This window comes from Artibeus jamaicensis, unplaced genomic scaffold (assembly GCF_021234435.1).
Source record: "Artibeus jamaicensis isolate MK-2021 breed Jamaican fruit bat unplaced genomic scaffold, CSHL_Jam_final contig_548, whole genome shotgun sequence".
NCBI classification, from domain to species: Eukaryota; Metazoa; Chordata; class Mammalia; order Chiroptera; family Phyllostomidae; genus Artibeus; species Artibeus jamaicensis.
Window position 1 is genome coordinate 6,959,831 of NW_026521883.1, and position 17,628 is coordinate 6,977,458.

General features: G+C 39.2%; 2 protein-coding genes across 2 annotated transcripts in view; both read right to left on the bottom strand.

Annotated features, from left to right (window-relative positions):
- Positions 1 to 1,805, bottom strand: part of LOC119057033 (IQ domain-containing protein H) — a 121,719-nt gene extending 119,914 nt beyond the window's left edge. Inside the window, exon 1 of the mRNA XM_053670131.1 lies at positions 1,688 to 1,805. Coding sequence (XP_053526106.1) covers positions 1,688 to 1,805 — 118 coding nt within the window. The remainder of the gene's footprint in view (positions 1 to 1,687) is intronic.
- Positions 1,806 to 8,328: 6,523 nt separating this feature from the next.
- The window catches only part of LOC119057034 (IQ domain-containing protein H-like), a 57,916-nt gene continuing 48,616 nt past the window's right edge, over positions 8,329 to 17,628 (bottom strand). Inside the window, exon 7 of the mRNA XM_053670132.1 lies at positions 8,329 to 8,457. Within this exon, the coding sequence (XP_053526107.1) occupies positions 8,329 to 8,457 (129 nt within the window). The remainder of the gene's footprint in view (positions 8,458 to 17,628) is intronic.

Genomic DNA, 17,628 nt, shown 5'->3' on the forward strand with positions numbered 1-17,628 from the left:
TTCCAGACAGACCTCAGTAGATTATCTAGAGCTTTCAGTAGGCTCTCATTGTAATTAGGATTAAATACAACTCTTCATCATGGTTTGAAAAGCTGCCATGCTGATTCTAGTGTGGATATTTAAAAAGAAAAATCCCAAAATACGCTGAGTGGTTTGAACAAATTAAGAGTTTATTTTTCTCTCACACACGAGCTAAAAGGAAGATAGTCCAAGGCTGTCAGGGCAGCTCTGCCAAACTGAACAAGGAGTTCATCTATGGCTCCAAAGTGTCTGCCTACCACATCTGCATCCCAGCTGCCAGAAAGAGGAAAGGAACAGGGGAGACGGTGCTCCTTCCTCCTTAAGGGTATAGTCCGAAGTTTTCCTTTCCACTTGTGTGTACATTCTCACGGGCAAGATGCTGATCACATGATACATCTGGCTGAAGGGAAGCCTGGGAAATGTAGTCTTTAGCCAAGCTGACAGGTGCCCACCCACAATTCTGTTATTGTGGAAGTAGGGAAGAATGAATATTGAGGACCACACACAGTCTCTGATCTAGCCTACATCACGTCATCTCTCTTTACCTCTCCAGCCTCATCTCCTCCCTCTCTCTCCCTTGCTCTTGGCCCTCTAGCCACACTATCCTTCTTGCTCAGTCCCTCCTTGGTCCTCAAGGCTTTTTGTACCTGTGCTATCCTATATCCAGAATGCTCTTTCCTAGATCTTTACATGATTGGCTCCTGCTTATCATTTGGATCTCAACTCAAGCCTCATAAATCTTCTGAGAGGCATTCACTGACCTTCCCTCACAGGCAAAGTAACCATCTCCTTGTCACTCTCTGATTCACATTGTTTAATTTCTAATGCTTATCACTTATTACTTTACTGCAGGTGCTTAAATTCTCATTTACTTACCTGGTTTTTATCTTCATCTCCCATTAGAATGTTAAGTACCTTGAGAGCGGAACTGTTGTCTAACTTTTTCTCTGGTGGATCCCCAGCACCTAAATGCTATCTCGGATAAAGCAAGTATTCAACAACTATTTGTTGAACAGATTAACTCATTTAACCCCAACCCCCCATTTTATAGTGGGGAAAGCTGAAGCCCAAAGAAATTAAATGCGCACAACACAATATACAGAGGATGTATCATAGAATTGTATGCTTGAAATCTATATGATTTTGTTAACCAATGCCACCTTAATAAATGTAATAAATATTTTTTTAATTAAAAGAAAGTAAATGGCTCACCTGAAGTTCTGCAAACAGGGAGTAGATTCTCAGGTTAGTTCTTTCCCCAAACAGCCCATTTCATTCAGCCTCCTTGTTCAAGTTTTCCTCTACCACCTTACCCCTCAGCCAGCACTGCTCTGAACTCCTACAGCATTAGACTTTGACAGCCGTTTGGTTTTTGTCTTGTGCTACTTTGTACTGGTGTTTATCTATTTAAGTTTGTCTTCTTTTCCCAACCAAGCTGCAACCCCCTTGAAAAGCCCAACTTTCTAACACAGAGAGAACATAGGCCCTAAGAAGGATTCTACAAAGAAACCAAAGTTACTTTATTCGGTAAAATGAAACTCCAAATCCTTACAGCTTTCCTCTTGTCCTACTACTGAAGATAAGGGCTGGATGCTGGCAGACTAGGTTTGGGTGGGAGGTCATTGCTGTGTATCCCCAACTAAGCAAACAGGCCAGACTGTCTTACCAGCGGTGGGAGTCTTATGTGCTTCATCAAAATTATGCAGAGGAGCTGCTTTGGGTAGAATAGGTGGATTCTGCAAGGTAATGCTTGCTTTTGGTGGAATCAATCCTCGTTCTAGCATACTTAAAATCCCTAAAAAAGGAAGATTAGAAGAATATCAGTTTAACTATAAGCATTTCCCCAAAGTCTGAGCTCTGTAAATTTCACAAGTGTAACTTACTCAATGCATCATCTTATTTGTGAGCATATATCTAGTGTCTTAATTCTTTGCGTGAAAAAATAGTATATTATAAATATACAGCACCTGTATATTTAAGCCTTAAGTTCTAACCCAAAGGAAAAAAAGGCATTTCCAGTAGTGGTAATATGAAATAAACTTGTACTAAGATCATTTCATTTTGAGGTAGTATTATCATTTCAAAGCAAACTAAAACTTCTTTATGCTATGACATTTCCAACTATTGATAATATTGTTTTTCCTTTTAAAATTCAGAGAAATCAGATACACAGCCTTAACAACTAAAGCAGTCTTTTGTTCTGAAAGAAGGAAAACTTGTGTGCTTGAAACCATACCTCTGTTGTTACACTGAGCCATGTTTTACAAGAGTCCTTTTTGGATGTTTTTGTATCGCCAGAAGACGTGGATGCCTCAATAGGTCACTTTAGTGTCCCTGGGCAACACGTCAGTATTAATGCGACTAACTTACAATTCCTAGAACTCATACTGTGTCAGCATGGCTGTCACCCAAGCTTTTTAAGGACAAGAGACATTGTTAAATAAATAAAGAGAGAAAGAATAAATCAATGAATAAATGAATAATTGAACAGAGCCTGCTGTCAGGAGCAAAACTTTCATTAAGGTAGATCTATTGTATTGAAGCCAGAGGCCCAGAAACTCGGGGAGTACTGGACAGAAACCTGTGATAGGGCTTTAGCGTCTTGTTGCTCTCATGTAACAAGAAGAAAGTAAAGAACTCTGGGGCTCGGTGAAATCCTGGTATACAAACTGTGTACCAAGCTGGACTAAACTGAAGAAGTTGGCACATGTTCTAAGAGGGGCACATATGGCTAATGACCATGTTTGGTTATTATTAAGAGTATTAAAGTCTAGTGTTATAGGAATTCAGAAAAAAATGACTAGCGCAGGATTGGAGAGCTAAAGATGATGTCACTTGTAAAACAATGATTCCAAAGAAATATGCAGTTTACATACTGAAGAATCATCTGGGGGGAGTGGGGGGAGAAATTTCTTGTTACAAATGAAGATTCCTGGGCACCATCCCAGAGCTATCCAAATTTTTGCAGCCAGGGCCTTGGAATCTGCATTATTGAATATATGCCCTGAGGTTTGAAACCCACTAGAACTGAGGCCTAGGAACCTCATTTTGAATATGCACTCCAGGTCCATCTTTTGTACTCTTAAAACTTAAGAACTGCTGATCCAAAGTACAACTCTTGAAGCCTTTTTGAAATTAGTAGTATTGTTTTGAAACATTTAGATTAATTCTTTGTTCTCACAAATATTTTCCGCATATAAATATCAAATCTCACTTCCAAGAACTGCACCTGTTTTTGCAGAAGTGAAAAGCAGAGCTTCTTTTCTCTCTCGTTCAGTGTATTTTTATTACTAGAGTGAGTTTCATTCTCTGAAAATCCCAAGAATATAAGCATGATTTTAACCCTTGCTTTAGTACATAGGTTGAAGCAATTCACTTAATTTTTAGACAAACACACATGTGTGCATTTACCATTGGAAAGAAAATGTTAAGACTATGGAATAAGCAGGAGAGACTACTAGATAGCTTTTCATTAAAATTCTGGAATCTCTAGAGATGATCTGACCTTTGGTTTTGGCTAATCTATTTTGTAATTTTATAGAGATTAAGGTTAATTAATAGGAAACTGAAAGCAATGCACATAATTCTTGTTTATACACATGCCAATAAATTTTCTCACGTAAAGGGACAATTCTTCCCCCAGCCTCAAAAAGCCAGTTTGACATCTATTTGCAAATTTCTTTCAGTATTCTTGCTTTGTAAATGTGTCTATTGTTTGGATTATTCTTTGAATCAGCTGTAACATCTTACTGGTTTCCTCAATTAATGAGTTAAATAACATCATTGATCTCATTTTATATTTGTATGAGAGTCATGGTTTTACTTTAAAAAATATGCTTTAACAGTTTTGAAGATCCTATCAACATAGACAAAAGACTCATCTGAAATTGCCAGAAATGGTGCAGCCCATGCAGAACCAAGTCCAGGCACATATTTTTCTTGGTTTCCACAGGTGAATTCAAAGTGGAAGTAGAAATTTGTTGATTCTGTTTTCCTAATTTAAATATTACTCCTATTAATTTTGTGTTTTGTCTTTCATTTTGGTTCCCTTATGGCTGTTAAGCGGTTCCTGTTGTTAGCCAAAATGACTGTGGTTTGGTGATATCTGTAAATAAATTAATGTCTTATAGAGATCTACCCCTTGTTGAGTAAGAAACAATGGAGAATGTAGTTTGATAGCCTGTTGTTTGTCTATTTGTGTATTTTGAGCTCAAATCAATTAGGAATTTCATGCCCACAAGAAAGTAGAATAAATCATAATCTGGACCATTAAGTTTTTGTTTTTACATGTTAATTTTTCATCTGTGGCTGAAATTGTAGAATGGAAATGATAAGCTTTTTCTATATCTATATGTCTATATATCAATAATTCAGAAAGGCCTTTATTTCTCAATGTGAATGTAGAATGCTTCCCTGTCTCCAAATGGTATTAATAAATTAGATTACAAAATCTCTTAAATTAAAGGAACTCTGTTCTGATTGCATTATATAGAGAAATAATGTTTATATAAAATGAATATTACTAAAATTCCCAGAAAATAAGGAAATCAAACTTCTATACTTTAAATGTGCCCCCTTCACTTCACACATTCAGAAACTCTCATTGGGTTTCCTTACTTTTAATGGCAATATAGCTGTTTGCACAGTGTCAGTAAGAATCTGTTCTCCTTTTATTATCAATATAATTGAACAAATTGAAATTTAGTATTTAAGAATGATGCTTATCAATCAGGTCAACTAGAGGTGACTTTGTGATGCCAATGCTTATAAAGACCTCCCAGAAAAACTGGCCAGGTACGGATTTACAGGTAAGAAAGGTCACTTTCTTGTAGGCCCAAGAATCTTAGGGTATTTGAAGTCACTCCAGAAAAAAGGAATTTACCCAAATTTATAGATCCTTCCATTGAAATTCAGTGGGCAGAGTTTCTTGGGCTTGATCTCTAGCCTTTGGATAGTAAATAATAGAGGTTTTGAAAAGTTCTATCTGAGATTCCTTATGACAACTTCTAGCAGAGCAATTTAAAAACAGTCTACGTGGTAATTAACATTTCTGCTATCTCTGTGTAAATAACCAGGCCAAACCTAATGAGACTAACCTTAGCTTGTGAAAAAACTTTTTGAGATCATTTTGATTATAATGGGAGAAGACTGTAAGAATACTATTTTTTTTTAAGTTTTGGAATAATCAAAAGAGATGACTAGATGCCTTTGGAATGGAATGCTGGAGCTGCCAGGCGTCATCTGAACCTACCCTCTGAACAGACCATTTTATAACCCTGCAGAGACTGGGGTTAACTCAAAAAACAAACCCTGATAATGATGCAAGTAGTTATATCTATAGACATAAAAGTACATTCTATCTGGTGTAGGGACACTCTCCCAGGGAAAATCCAGTTTTGCATCCATTTGTGAATTTATTTTAACATTCCAGATCTATAGATGTGTGTTCTTTGGATTCTCCTTTAAAGCAGTGTAACATCTTAAAGATGCCCTTTTTCAATTGATGAGTTAAAAACAATCTTGATGAGTGTTCATTTTATATTTGTACGAGAGTCATGATTTTATATCTTCTTGAAAATTCTCCTTTAGTACCATTGTCTCATTAAATTTTCACTAACACTCTTACTTTCCCGTTAAATAGATTAGGAATTGGAAATTCATTCATTCTGTCATTCATTCAACCAATATTTGTTAAGTGCCTAATATGTATCAGGAACTATACTCTGAGGGTTAAGGATGCAGGGTAAACCAGAGAGCCCTCATAGAGCCTCTAGTAGCAAAGAAGACCTTAAAGAAATCCACCAAATATAATTACAAATTGATAATCAATGAAGGAAAAACACCGATGCTTGAGGAAGTGACTTTTATAGGCAGAGGTAAAGGTACTGGTGAGGGCCTGATATGAAAATGTGTTTGACCTGACAAGGAACAGAGAGAAGGCTGGTGTGTCTGGAGTGTGGAGAAAGCAGTGAGATGGGAGTGGGGGAGGGGCAGATGGGGTATGCCTTGCTTACAGAGCTTAGAGTTTATTCGACATCAGAGAGCCACTTGCCTGAGGTCACAAAGTGCCTGAATTGAAAGTCTGGGTTGTGTACTGTGAGACCTATATATTTTTTATCATTAAAAAAAAAAGTTTCTTTTTTTGGATTTAGCAAGGCAACCCAAGAAAAAGTAGAGAAATGGGAAGGAGACAGGGAGGCCCGGAAGGTTGGCTGGGGTGGAAGTAAAAGACAGAAAACTATACTTGAACCACAATTAAATTAAAAAAAAATAATGTCAATATATTAAAAAAAGAAAAAGTAGGGAAGTTTACCCTGCATTTTTCAAAATGATTCCTTCTTCTGAGGAGGTGTTAACCTTTCACCTCCTGCTGGACTGTATAGACCTAAAATGAGGCTTAAGTAACATTTAAACGCATCAGGAACATGTAAAAACTCTGGACACTGTCTCTATTTCTGTGACTTGTGCTTTCCTGATGCTCAGATTACCTTGAACAAACCAGACATGTAGCAAGTATTCAGGGAACACACGGTGAGGCATGTGTTCTCTGGTAGATGATTGAGAGATCAAAATGTGATTTTTTTCTAGACCAAGCTACCATGTTTCTAGATTGACCTTTGTTTTGTAGCATTTTTTATTGTGCCTTTTGCTAAAGCAAGCATTAATTGATTCATTTTTTCTCTACTGCATTCATCCTAACTGATCTGGAAGAATATAAAATGGTAATAAAGCAAGAAATAGAAATTCTGCTGCTGTTATTCAGTATTCCCAGGGAGTAAGTACTGGGTTGCCCAAAAAGTTTGTTTGTATTTTTCCGTAAGATGGCTCTAGTAGTGCTTAGCTGTCTTTAACTTCATTTGAAACAATTTTGTTAGATTGTACTAGGACAGCTGTCATAGCAACATGCATTTAAAGAAACATCAAAATTGGTGAATTTTTGTATACCCATTTTAATATTGAAGATGGAAGGAAATATGCAACATTTTCAGCATATTATGCTTTATTATTTTAAGAAAGGGGAAAATGCAACTGAAATGCAAAAAAAGATTTGTTCAGTATATGGAGAGGGTGCCATGACTGATAGAATGTGTCAAAGTGTTTTACTGAGTTTCATGCTGGAGATTTCTTACTGAATGATGCTCCATAATTGGGTAGAACAGTTGAAGTGGATGGCAATCAAATTGAGATATTAATTGAGAACAATGACTGTTCTACCACATGAGAGATAGCTGGCATACTAAAAATGTCCAAATCAATAAAGTTACTGGTGAAATGAAAAATGTGCCCTTCATTTTACAGAAAAACTAAATGGACTTTTTTTGCCAACCCAAGGTTATGTAAACTAACTAAAAGCATGTGTCACAAAGATTTCCGAACAATGATGGTTCATAACTAGGAAAATAATAGCTACACTTGTGGGAAGCAAGGCAAGTTGAGTCACTTATGACTCTAGGTTCTCTTGAGCTTTGCTATCCATCCACCACCGGGCAGCAGACGGGCTATAGGGGCTACAGGACTTTGAAGCTCTAGGTGCCAGAAGAACCCTTGCGAACCAACTTTAACTCTACGACACCTCCAGACAACAAATAGAAAATGAGATAGAGATTACTAAAGACCACCTCACTTGGTTATATTTGAGATGTGAAAAGGGACCCACTTAGGCACTCTACACTTCAGCCAATTATATTAAGTAGCAGGGAAAAGTTAAGAGATTACTTTGCACATTTCATCCTTAGTTGTTCATTCATTCACTCTTTAATTCGCTTATTCATTTGACCAACATTTAGTATGTGCAAAAGGCTAGATATGGTTCTAGGCACTGGGGACACTGAAATAAAGAACCTTTGTTTAATCTTTGCTTAAAAGCTGGGAATCTACTGGTGCCGCCATGACTGGAATTCGAACTAAGACATGCATAGTTTAAATACTAATTACATTAATTCTAGTGTCATATTTCTGCATAATAGATATTGAAGTAAGATCCTTAAAAGCTACCAAAATAGCATCAGGAACCACATCTGCTCAGAAGCTTAAACATTTCTAGTAATATCAGTTAAACACAATACTTCTAATATGTAATAGCACCACCACTTAAATCAATATTGAGTCTATAGAATAATGGGCTTTAGAAGTGGAAGGGACTTGAGTGATCTCGTCTGTTCAACCTTCTCCGTCCAGAGTGAGGACGGGACTTATCTGAGGTCCCCTGGGAGAATCAGTTGCTGAGCTGAAATTCAAACTCAGGCTCGCAACCCCACCTCCACGCTCCTGTCTGTAGGTGCCTGGACACGTAGAATGGATATTGAATCACCGACCTCTTCTGGCATCCTCTTGTAAGACTGGGATGGGGCTGAAATAGGGATCCGTGCGGTGAGAAGCCGGCAGAACTGTGAGGCTGCTGACGGTGGACCCTTGTATTAACTTCTGAACCTTCACCTAGATGGTCAAAAATTCAAACTAGCTGAAACGTTTTCAGCAGACGTTTTTGCTTTCAAAATAAACAGTTTTCTTCTTATAAACGATAAATAAGATTATGAATAGTTTCATTAAGTTTTAATAAAGTAGCAATATTGGCTCCGATTTTATTGCTCATGAGTACCCTGTGCTATTGTCTGCTGTCAGGAGTTTGTGTAATTTAAAATAGTTAATTAAATCCAATTAACATGTTGTGTTTTCTACTATGCAAAGTCAGTATAGTAGTTAATAAAGGAACATTAAGATTTTGTTCAATTTTAATGACTAGAATATAAAAGTGCTAAATCTTGGCAGAAGAAATTTTGAATAAAGCAAAATTTGGTATGAGCAAATTTCCTAGGAAATACATATTAAAGTTTTGAGGATTAAAAAAACCCTGGGAGAATTTAAAAATAAATATATCAGTCAACATTCAGAGGTTAAAGATGAACTCCGAGTAGATGCTTGTAGCTCCCAGGAATGTGGTCAAAGACCTGAGATCACTTACAATAGGTGATTGCTTTTCCTAAAGTTATAACATGCTTTTATTATAGTTATGAAATATGAATTGATCCTATTAAATAGTGTCTACATTTTAAAAATTATATGTATTACAGATAAATCACATTTAATTTATAGCCCAAGAACAATAGTTTTACCTTTACCATAGGAGGCTATAAACTACCTGGGCCCCCTCAGCAGGAAAGATGCAGCTGTTTGATATTTCTAGACTGATTTAAATTTTCAAGTAATTTTCCAAACGTTAATTAATTTGCATAACTTCTGAGGGAACTAGGTAACAGTTTGCTATTTAACCAGTAAAGAACCAAGACAGAAAGGTTAGTAGGTTTGTTTCAGGTCACACATATATTAAATATGTACATATATACTTTAAAATATGCTGTATTTACACCAGGTACACACACTTAACATCACTCAATTTTAAAGTTAATCTGATTTTACATTAGTGAAATTTGCCATTGGACTCGAATGTGCTGCACCTTATTGCTTGTCAAGGTCATGGTGACCTTAAGGAAAAGAAAGGGGAACTTTCATCAAGAACCGGGGGAGAAAATGACTTTACAAAAGAAGTAGCTGTTGGCTGAGCAACGCCTGTGTGGACGAAGTCGTTAGGGCCCTGCTGCCAGGACTTGGCACTGCAGGGAAACTGTCAAGAGCTACCAACAGCGAACACTTTTGTGATGTTTGGTGAGGACAGTTTGAAATGACCATGAAGAGGATTTTTTTACAGGAAAGCGAAGACTGTCAGTGCAACCCATTTCCTCCCAGGCGAGTTTGGGGAGGAAAGGGCAGTGCTATGAGCATCGTCTTGAGGAGAGTGAGGAGCTCGTGTTCACATGGTGTTAGCATGGTTCTCGGGTCCTGCTGACCCATTTGGTCTCCTCCTCCTCATCAGCTCTTCTCTTCACACCACACCTCCTAAAGTCTCCTAACCAGGGAGGCTGAGAAAATCGCCCGGTGCCGGCACCCCAGACGTGACACACGCAGAGCTGACCCAATAGTCAGCATCAAAAATGGCAGGTCTCAAGTGGAACTCAATCAACAAAACAAACAAATGAGCAAAAAGAACCAGAGACATGGAAAGCAGAGACAAGAACAAACTGACAGGGACCAGAGGGGAGCGGGGAGGGGTGTAACAGGGGAAGGAAGGGGGACTTGTACAAAGGACCCATGGACAAGGACAATGGGGAGGGCGTTGTCTGGGAGAGGGGGATGGGCAGGGCAGGGAAAGCAACAGAGGGGAAAGTGGGGGCAACTGGAACTGAACAACAATAAGTAAAATAAAGTAAAATAAAATAAAATGGCAGGTCTCTAGTTCTCTGATTGATAGGAGGGTCAGGGAAGCAAAGGTAAATTGGAGGAAGAAAGAAAGATTCAACTTAAATAAAATTGTCAAGCACTGGGAAGATGTAAAATATAGGTTTGACAGTTTCAGGGCACACAGCACAATTTATCTGGATTTTCCAAAAGCCTTTGACAAAGCACCCCTGACAACCTGCTCCTGAAAGCTAAAGTGGCAGGATCCGACATAAAACACCACGGAAAGTGTGACACAAGGGCAGGCAGGTGATGTCCGGACTCTGCCCGGCAGCCAGCACATTCACAGTGCGGATTTCTTTAACTCTTCAAACTGAATCAGTCTCAGCAGTGTAAGAGCCAAACCCAAGGACTATGCAGAAAAGGGAGTGAGGGTGTGTGTGTGTGTGTGTGTGTGTGTGTGTGTGTGTTTAGTGGCATGAAGGGGAGGTGACATCCTGGCAAGTTTATAGAAATAAAGCCTGCAGACAGTGTCACTGGATGTGAAACCTGGGCCTGCTCTGCTCTCTCCAGTTCCCATGGTCAAGATAACCATTTCTGAGAGGAGGAATGTAACAACCTTCAGCCTTTACTGAGCACTTACTATATCACACTAACTTTAATACAATAAGCATTAAATTTCATGAGCAATGGAAGAGCTCAGGGCTGCGGGAGTGCGGAAGAGGGAGTAATTAACTCTGCCTGCTGGCATAAGGCTTTGCAGTGACTCTCAGCCCTGGCTGTACGTTAGAATCACTCAGGGAGCTGTTGGAAAATACTGCTGCCTGGGCCCTAACCCTGGGCCATTAAATCTGAATAGCTGGGCTGGAGCCTGGACCTTGGTATGTTTATAAAGCTCCCAGGCAGTTCTGATATGTAGCCAAGGCTGAGATCTACTGCAGCAAGTGATATTTAAATTGACCTTAAAAGAAGCATTGAGGTGTCACGTGGAGGAGAGAGGGCAATGACAGGTAGACAGAATGACAAAGACAAAGTGAAGTAGTGTACAAATACACGGAGATCTCATTGAAGGCGAGGAGCCTGTGTTGCTGGAGTGTGCTGTGTGTATGGGAGGGTAGGTGGGGGACGAGACTGGCGAGGTAGCCTGAGATTAGTGAAAATTAAAGACACCGTCGTTATGAATGTGATGATTGCCTAACACAGGTCGGGTATCATCTCCTTCGGCTGCTCCTTTATGTCTGCTTTATATTTTATGCTGGAGTTGCTTTGGAGTTGGTATAATTGGAATATCACATTAGAAAAGAATCATATTTTCAATAGAATGTTGTCTCTTATATCTGGTACTTTATTACTGTTTCTAAAGCTATAATTCAGAACTCCATCGCTTCATGCCTAAACCTTCTACAATAGCTTAACATTTTTCAATATTTAAACAACACAGAAAATCTTAAAGAAGAGAACAACAATTACCTTCCTGTCAGCCAGAATTAATCATTGTTAATATCTCAGTGTATTTGCTTCCAGTGTTTTCAAATAGAAAAACCATTTTACTTTATTATTCTGGAAATAATTATATATGTTCATTATGAAGATTCCAAATAATGCAGAAAACACAAAGATAAAAGAACCCATGCCCAGTAGCAGTAAGTGACCATTACCCCTGATATCTCTGGAATGATTGATATATTGTTTTATAAAAAAATAGGATTTATATTACATTATTAAACTTAATTTGACATGAATTTAATAGGAGGGAAAATGGCCAAATTAAACCCAACAAATTATTAAACCTCAAATAAATATTTATTTACCACAAGACTCCTGTATGTTAAAAAAATTTCCTCTACGAGAGTTGGCCAATATTTTCTTTAAGGGCCAGACAGTCAGTATTTTAGGCTGTTCAGGTCTGTTGTGATGGCTGGAAAGTAGCACAAGCATGTGAAGCAAAAGTGTGGAGCTGTGTCCCGACAAAACTTCACTTGCAAAAGCAGGTGGCCAGCCCTCAGGCAGTAGTTCACAGGCCCCTGGTCCTCCATTACACACAGGTGAGTATGACAAACATTCAGATTTTGTTTATCACGTGGTTTCATTTTAGGTAACACACCCCAGCTTCAAAAGGTGAGAGCACTGGAGCTCTATTGCTACTCCCATCTTTTCTCCTGGCCTTCCCATCTTATTATATTAATAGCTTTACACTGTCCAGATTTATAATATTCACATTGTTGGGAAACCATAAGTGCTATGACTGTTTAGTATTGGCTCTACCTGGAAATGGATCCAATGCTCACCAACAGTCCTTTTGTCCTGTTTCTCTCTGTGCTTGACTTCTTTATTTTCACTGATTCCGCAACTGCCTTGCTTTGGTCACCAATCAGTTCCTTCCAAGTGTTCGTGGGCATTTTACTTCTACAGGCCCTAGTGCTTGAATTACATCTGGGGTCATCCTTTCTTTTCTCAGAACTTCATAGACACCCACCCTTATCTTCTACAATGAGTATTATGAAATCTGATGCCAGCCTCGTTTTTCACCCCTTGCAGGTGATTTTTCTTTCTGCTTGAATGTTTGAAGCATTCTTTGTCTTTGAAATTCAGGTATTTAACATAGAAAACGTGTTGATGTTAAATATTCTAAATTGAATTTTCCTGGGATTCATTTTTTTTTTTTTAATTTTTCACCTACAGATTTAGTTCTTTCTTCACTTCTGGAAATTTTTCTTACATCCTATCATTTGATACATCTTCTCTTTCATTTGCTGGGTTCTCTGTTTTAGGGACACCAAGTGCCTTTAAATGTGGGCTCATCTTTATCTTCCACATTGTGACACCTAACTATACATTCTCTCCTGGTTCCTTTTAGAATAGGACACCCCGAGTTTTAGCTAAGTGCATGTCGATCCAGTTCCAGACTATGTTTCCCACCAATGAGCAGGACCAAATTTTTTGGCAGGACCAAATTTTTTGGCGGGACCAAATTCAGACCAAGGAGCAGAAGAGAGAAGTGCAGCCTCTGGGCCATCTCCTAGGAGTGCTGGCCTTACCTTTCCCCTCCCAGGGGCTGAAACATGGGTGTGGAAAGGAGCCAGCCTGAACCACTGAAATGAGAGCACCTGTAACCACAGAGGTAAGGAGATGGTGGAACATCAGGATAGCAGGAGCCACGTGTGGGAGACTTCACGGCGCATTGCTGTCCCGACAACCTTGGACTTCTCCCCTGTGCACTTTCTGGTGAGTAAGCACTGGACTAACCAAGTTAAGGCATTATATATTTTTTTTATTTCTTTGTTAATAGCAGCTTAGCCTGTAACAAACTAATATACATGTCTATTAGCTTCTAACTAATTGCCTTTAGCTTTTCCCTCTGCATTTATTGTGCTTACAGTCTTTTCTCCATGTCAATATCTCAACATTCAGCAGTATTGGGCCTTTCTATTTATAATTTATTAATTCCATAAAGTATTTTAGTATTTAGTTTGTTTCCTTATGTCTGCAAACTCCCTTTTTATCTCATTCTGCTATTTTATCATCTCCTGGTTGAGCTCTAGTTTTACTTAATTTATGGTCCTATCAAGCTGTGCTAGAATGTGAATAAGTTGGGAGAAAATGCCTTTGTTCCTTGAGTTATGTCTTTTTCTAGGTTAGGCTCTGTCTTTTGCAGCCCACGATCTTCCCATGTTCCTCCCTCCCTCTCTTTTGTTAGCTTTGGTAAGATACGGACATTTATATAATAAGTCAGCGTGGTGACCACATCGTTTCTTTTCCCTTTGCGCAGACTTGGCAGCCGTGCCCAGACACTGCACTTGCTGTGAGGCAGCATGTCCTCCACCACTACCCGGTACCAGTGCGTTTTCTCTCCCACCAACATGTGAGGACTGGTTATGCCGGGTTTTCTCTGCCTTTTTGTTACCTGAGGACTTGGGTGGGAGAAGCCACTGTTTTAGGAGGTATGCAGTCTTTGTTAAACTTTGTAGGTTTTGCCCAGGCCGGCTGGCTCAGTTGGCTGGAATGTCGTCTCATACAACAAAAAAGGTTGCAGGTTTGATTCCCCGTCAGGGCACATACCTAGGTTGAGAGTCCAATCTCTGGTCAGGGTGCATATTGGAGGCAACTGATAGATGTTTCTCTCTCACATCGATATTTCTCTCTCTCTCTCTTTTGTCCCCCTTCTTCTCTCTCTCAAGTCAATAAACATATCCTTGGGTGAGGATTAACAATTTTTGTAGTATGTAGGCTTTCCTCCCTCCCCTGAGATTCTGATAAGCATCCTATATCAGGGTTTGCCCTCTCCTGGTTAAGGATGAGGCTATGCCTCCCTACCCCCACCTCAGGGGCTTTGGAACGTTTTGATGGAATCGTGAAGACTGCACTCCTCTCTTAAAGAAGCAGGCCCCCTATTTATTTTCCAATATCAGCTGTTTCTCCAAAGTTCCCTTGTCAGAGAGAAAAAAGATGACCATGCCTGCTTGATTGTCTTCCCTCCAGATCTTGTAGTGTTTCTGAAAATTCCCAATATTTTAATAACTTACCAGTAGTATTTCTGAGAGGTGGGAAGGGATCAGGATCGCAGCTATGCTGCATCCCTCTACTCTGCGCCAGAATCTTCTGCTTGGTCAATTTTAAAAAATGTACATGGCCTACATGACCACAGTCAGCAACCCTGCCCCAGCCCCCCTCCCCTTGTTCTGGAGGGGGACACTACAGATCAGGAAGGGAAAACGGCTACGCTGCACATTCAATCTGCCTTGCAGGGCAGAGGCAGAACTAAAAACGCATGCCCCTGCTTCATGGCCCAGGGCTTTGTACTCTCTTTTCTTGCTTCCTGAACTCTTGAACCTTTAAACCCAAACACAGCTCAGGTCACCGGCTCCATCTCTCTGTTCTCGGAGTAAAGCCCTACCACTCCGTCCCCTTCCTCATTCCTTTCCCAGGGCCATTTAACTTAGATAGAGTAGGAGTCTCACTTTCTCTTAGACTGAGGTTTACTGGCATTCTTGGGACAGAAGAAAAACTCCCTAGAAAGGCACCGGTAGCTTCAGAGCACGTTTCCTGGGCTCAGAACACCGGGTTTGAGTCCTAGTTCTGTCATTTAATTAGCAACGTGCAGGGGGCAGTCATTTAATACATAATGTCTCCGAATCTCACTTTTATCTTCTGTAGAATAGGGATGTTCGTATTTGCAGGGCAGCTGAACTTTATGTCAAGAATCTGTTCCTGGAGTCATTTCTTAATTCTCAACTCACATAATTCAAGACAGGCAGACAAAGAATGGCAGGTATGGCTGACCTTTAACATGCTACCTAACCAGAAACTACATTTCTCAGCCTCCCTTGTAGCTTCATATGCCTTTGCGATGAGATTCTGGCCAGCGGTATAGGAACTGTAGTGATTCCACTGGTTGGAATACAGACATGATGGTGGGAGCACAGCAGCCACCTTAGACCATAAGGCGGAAAACCTCCCATTCAGGAGCACAGAGCAATAATGTGAGGGGCATGAGACTTGACATCGTAGAACTGCCATATCAGCCTCAAATGATTTATGCTTTAAGTGTGACATGACAGAGCATTATTGTCCTGTTTAATCTACTGTCATTTCTTACAGTTGCTGAACTCAGATCCTAAATAATACAGGGTGGTTTCATTTACTCAAGTAGTGCCTCTCTGTGGAAACTCATCATAAATATAGCTTAAGTTCACTCAGAGTGCAACCAGCTGTGAGTAAAAATAAAATTTTGTTTTGTTTTCAAAATTTGGGTGATTTAAATTATGTCAAACTTTGTGTATAAAGCAGTAATTTATAATGATTTTATATCATGGTATTTCAAATTTATATAATCCAGTTTCACATATGGTTCAGAATCACTGATTTTCCTTGTGGCTGTTGTGAGGAATTAATGAATTAATATATGGAGATGTCTAACATAAACTTTTTTTCATAACAGGCATTTGTTTCTTTACATAAATATTTTATTGAAGTATAACTTTCATTTTTGAAAAAGCATCAATCATAGGGCTATTGGTTGATACATTTCAGCAGGTAGACACTGTCAGTAACCGACACCCAGATCAATGGGGCATTGCAGACCCCGAGACCCCGCCTGCTCTGGCCCAGGCACTGCCACCACCCACAGGCAACCACTGTTCTCAGTTCTATTGCCAGCTCTTGTTACTCTGCTTTTAAACTTTACCTAAATGGGTTACTGCAGTATGTATTTTTTGGTGTTGGGCTTTTTTCTTTTAAAATTGGTGTGAGATGTACTCATATTGTCATGTATAATAGTATGTTCACATTGTGAACTTTTAAGTATTAACTTTGAGTTATAAGTGATAGCTGTAACCAGTAAGACTTGAGCCTCCAAACTTCCATTTTTTGGATTGCTTATAGTGAGTGTTTTTCTAAAATGTTCTGTGTCTCTCTCAGCTCTAGCTACTAAATTGCTGTCACTTGTTTACAACTAGCTTAGGGGTAACCTTCTCTAGAAAATCACCTCTGATCTCTTCCCCCCCAACCTCCTGTAGTTTTTGTTCTGTGCTTCTCTTTTTACATTTACAGCACATGTTGCATTTGTATACAGGCATTACATAATTCAGAACGCATCTAATTCTATCTTATTATCTCATTTGAAGAAGGAATGAATGAAGCAAAAGAATGTTTTAAAAAATACGGCGACTTAAGATTTATTGGGAAGGAATAATCAACAAAGATACATTGTTAGCAAACATTTTCCTTTTTGATAAATGTATTACAGGGGCAAGACTAAAAGATGGCGTACACCCTTGTGGTGATGGTGGAGTAGCTTATAACAGACTGATTCTCCTGAGCATGATGATAAACTCTGGCTAAAATATTTTTTAAAAGCCAACTATTTGGGGCATAGTGAGATAAATTGAAAACAGGCAAAAGCTAGAGTGGAGCTGCTCTTGAAAGAAGGGAACTGCAATATTTGAGATTTTTGTGTGCGTAACTTCCAGTACTTCTGGCCTGGAAGTACTTCTCAGTCCACAAGATGCAAAGTGCTTATCATTCAAGAAGAAAGGCAAAGTCTTACTGTCTAGAGAAGAACAGGATGGAAATTAGGGCTGTCAGAAAGGCTCAGAATGATGGGGAATCCCAGAAAGGAGGGAGCTGTAAGTCAGGGATCCAAAATGTGCAAAGAAATGCCATACACATCCTTGGCTCACCTGTGAGATACACCTGTGCAGGACAGAGTCTAAGGAGCCCAGCAAAGATGGAAAAGTTAATGATTTGAAAAAATGGGAAAGATTTTAGCTGCTACTCACTAAGGATACAGTTTGGAATTTGAGTTTAGCCAAATTAATTGCCTACTTGAATAAGAAACAACATATTAGGGAACAAGGTAACAGAATTCAGAGTCTC